The 2,500-nt window shown below is 47.2% G+C and overlaps 2 protein-coding genes across 2 annotated transcripts in view; one reads left to right on the top strand and one right to left on the bottom strand.

The window, feature by feature from the left end:
• The window catches only part of LOC113809870 (treacle protein-like), a gene marked incomplete in the record, with an annotated part of 572,063 nt that overhangs the window by 86,584 nt on the left and 482,979 nt on the right, over positions 1-2,500 (top strand).
• The window catches only part of LOC138864234 (mucin-21-like), a 7,794-nt gene continuing 7,339 nt past the window's right edge, over positions 2,046-2,500 (bottom strand). The window contains 1 exon segment of the mRNA XM_070130884.1: positions 2,046-2,237. Within this exon segment, the coding sequence (XP_069986985.1) occupies positions 2,046-2,237 (192 nt within the window).

The raw sequence follows: 2,500 nt of genomic DNA, 5'->3' as shown, positions 1-2,500 counted from the left end.
TCCCTTTTAGCTTCATTTGCTGTCTCCCTTTTGGCTTCATTTGCTGTCTCCCTTTTGGCTTCATTTGCTGTCTCCCTTTTAGCTTCATTTGCTCTCTCCCTTTTGGCTTCATTTGCTGTCTCCCTTTTAGCTTCAATTGCTGTCTCCCTTTTAGCTTCATTTGCTGTCTCCCTTTTAGCTCCATTTGCTGTCTCCCTTTTAGCTTCATTTGCTCTCTCCCTTTTGGCTTCATTTGCTGTCTCCCTTTTGGCTTCATTTGCTGTCTCTCTTTTGGCTTCATTTGTTGTCTCCCTTTTGGCTTCATTTGCTGTCTCCCTTTTGGCTTAATTTGCTGTCTCCCTTTTGGCTTCATTTGCTGTCTCCCTTTTGGCTTCATTTGCTGTCTCCCTTTTAGCTTCATTTGCTGTCTCCCTTTTGGCTTCATTTGCTCTCTCCCTTTTGGCTTTATTTGCATCATAATAAGTAAAGATTTGAAAGGACTTGGAAGAGCCAGAGAGGTTGCCATGGAAACGGGAAAGATGCTTGTGATGGATGGTCTTTGTCTGTGTTTTTTGTTTTTGTTTTTTTTTTCTCTCCAGTTTTATAGCATTGAAGAAAAGGTATTTACTGGTCTTGATTTGCATATTTCTTGGGAAAAAAAAGTTTGTTTTTTTGTTTCATTTTCAGCGTATCCTTGTCTTTGTTTTCTTCTTGTTTTTTGTTTTGTTTTCTTATTCGTATTCTTAATCTCTTTATTACTTTTGTTCTTAGTACTTTTTTCTGATCTTCATCATCGTCATTATCACCATCATCATCAGCATCATCATATTCTTTGTTATCAATTTAAACGTCTCATCATTATATTGATCATCATCGTCATCATTTTTATCATCATCATCACCATCACCTCTGTCTCACCTACCGATCATTACCACCATTCCCTTAATCATCATCATTCTCACCCTCATCATTATCATTATCGCCATTATCATCATTCTCGCCTTCATCACTATCATTATCATCACTCTCATCACCACCATTATGAAACCACGAAGAATACACCACAAGCCAACCCATTAACACCCGGGGTCCATAACGAAAGCCCATTAAGTTATCCTCCCCTATCTACACCTCCCTTTCCTTGCTTCTCTCCCCATCTATATCCCCCTCCCTCGCCTCTCTCTCTCTTTCTCTCTCTCTCTTATGCTCTTATCGAACACCTGTCAATCATTCGCGTTGTTCCTTCGCCTCGGATTCTGCCGTCGGAGCTGAACATAAATCTACGGGGATTCACGCCCTCCTTCACTACCCAGGGTTCACTGAACACGAGAACCAGTTCCGCGCCGCCCCTGAAACGCTCTCGTGTGCGTAAGGTGTTCAGCCGAGGTGTAAAGGTGTCCGTGAATGTATTGGTGTGTATTTTGGTTGCGGAGTTAACAGGTGTTTAAGGTTCTGAAGGCGTTGAGAAGGGGGGGTGTATGTGGATACTATATATAGGGTTGAAGGAGGCTGTGGCTGTTGGCAAAATGGAATTGCACATGAATACTCCAGCGTTTAAGGTTGCTGTAGCTGAAATTGTAGGTGAAATATCCCCATTTTCCTTCTACCTCCCTTCTCTCTCTCTCTTTAACCCCGCTCTCTTCTCTTCTCTCATTCTTTCTCTCTTTAACCCCGCTCTCTCTCTTTTCTCTCATTCGTTCTCTCTTTAACCCCGCTCTCTCTCTTCTCTCATTCTTTCTCTCTTTAACCCCGCTCTCTCTCTTCTCATTCTTTCTCTCTTTAACCCCGCTCTCTCTCTTCTCTCATTCTTTCTCTCTTTAACCCCGCTCTCTCTCTTCTCTCATTCTTTCTCTCTTTAACCCCGCTCTCTCTCTTTTCTCTCATTCGTTCTCTCTTTAACCCCGCTCTCTCTCTTCTCTCATTCTTTCTCTCTTTGAGAAAATGAAATTGTAGGGAGCTAGTTTTCGAAGCAATGACCCGAGGGCGTGCGTGCGTGCGTGCGTGCGTGCGTGCGTGCGGGTACCCAGGGCGTCGAGGTGAAGGCGAGGGTCTTTGAGGGAGTCGTGTCATGTGGTTGTCGTGTCAGCGGCGAAGGAGGCGTCGCAGCACACAAAGGGGCCTCGTCGCTTCCCCGCGCCGTGGTCCAGAGCGAGAGGGGTGTGGGCGTGAGGGGACGTGGGCGTGGAGGAAGGTCCTGACTCGTTTTCATCCGAACCGGAAATTGCGACGTCGAATCGCAGCGCGGGCCACTCGCATTTCTCAAGAAGAAAAAAAAAAGGGGGCATTACAGGAAACGGGGCGAGAGAGAGATGGAAATAAAATTGTTTCTGATCCGGTTGGACCCGTAAGGCCAAGGCCAGGGAGCAAGCCAACAAAGACGAGCCCAGCGCCGCAACGACGACAACAAACAAAGCCTGACGGCGGGGGCGTGCTCCGGGGAAGGGCCTCGACCCGCCGGACGGGTTCGCTCGGGCTGCCCCCCGCCTGCCTTGCCGCGGGCCGGGCGGGTGCGCCGCCGAGG

Source organism: Penaeus vannamei, chromosome 15 (assembly GCF_042767895.1).
Source record: "Penaeus vannamei isolate JL-2024 chromosome 15, ASM4276789v1, whole genome shotgun sequence".
Taxonomy (NCBI): Eukaryota; Metazoa; Arthropoda; class Malacostraca; order Decapoda; family Penaeidae; genus Penaeus; species Penaeus vannamei.
Note: the sequence above shows the minus strand (reverse complement) of the source record. Positions and strands in the feature narration are given on the sequence as shown.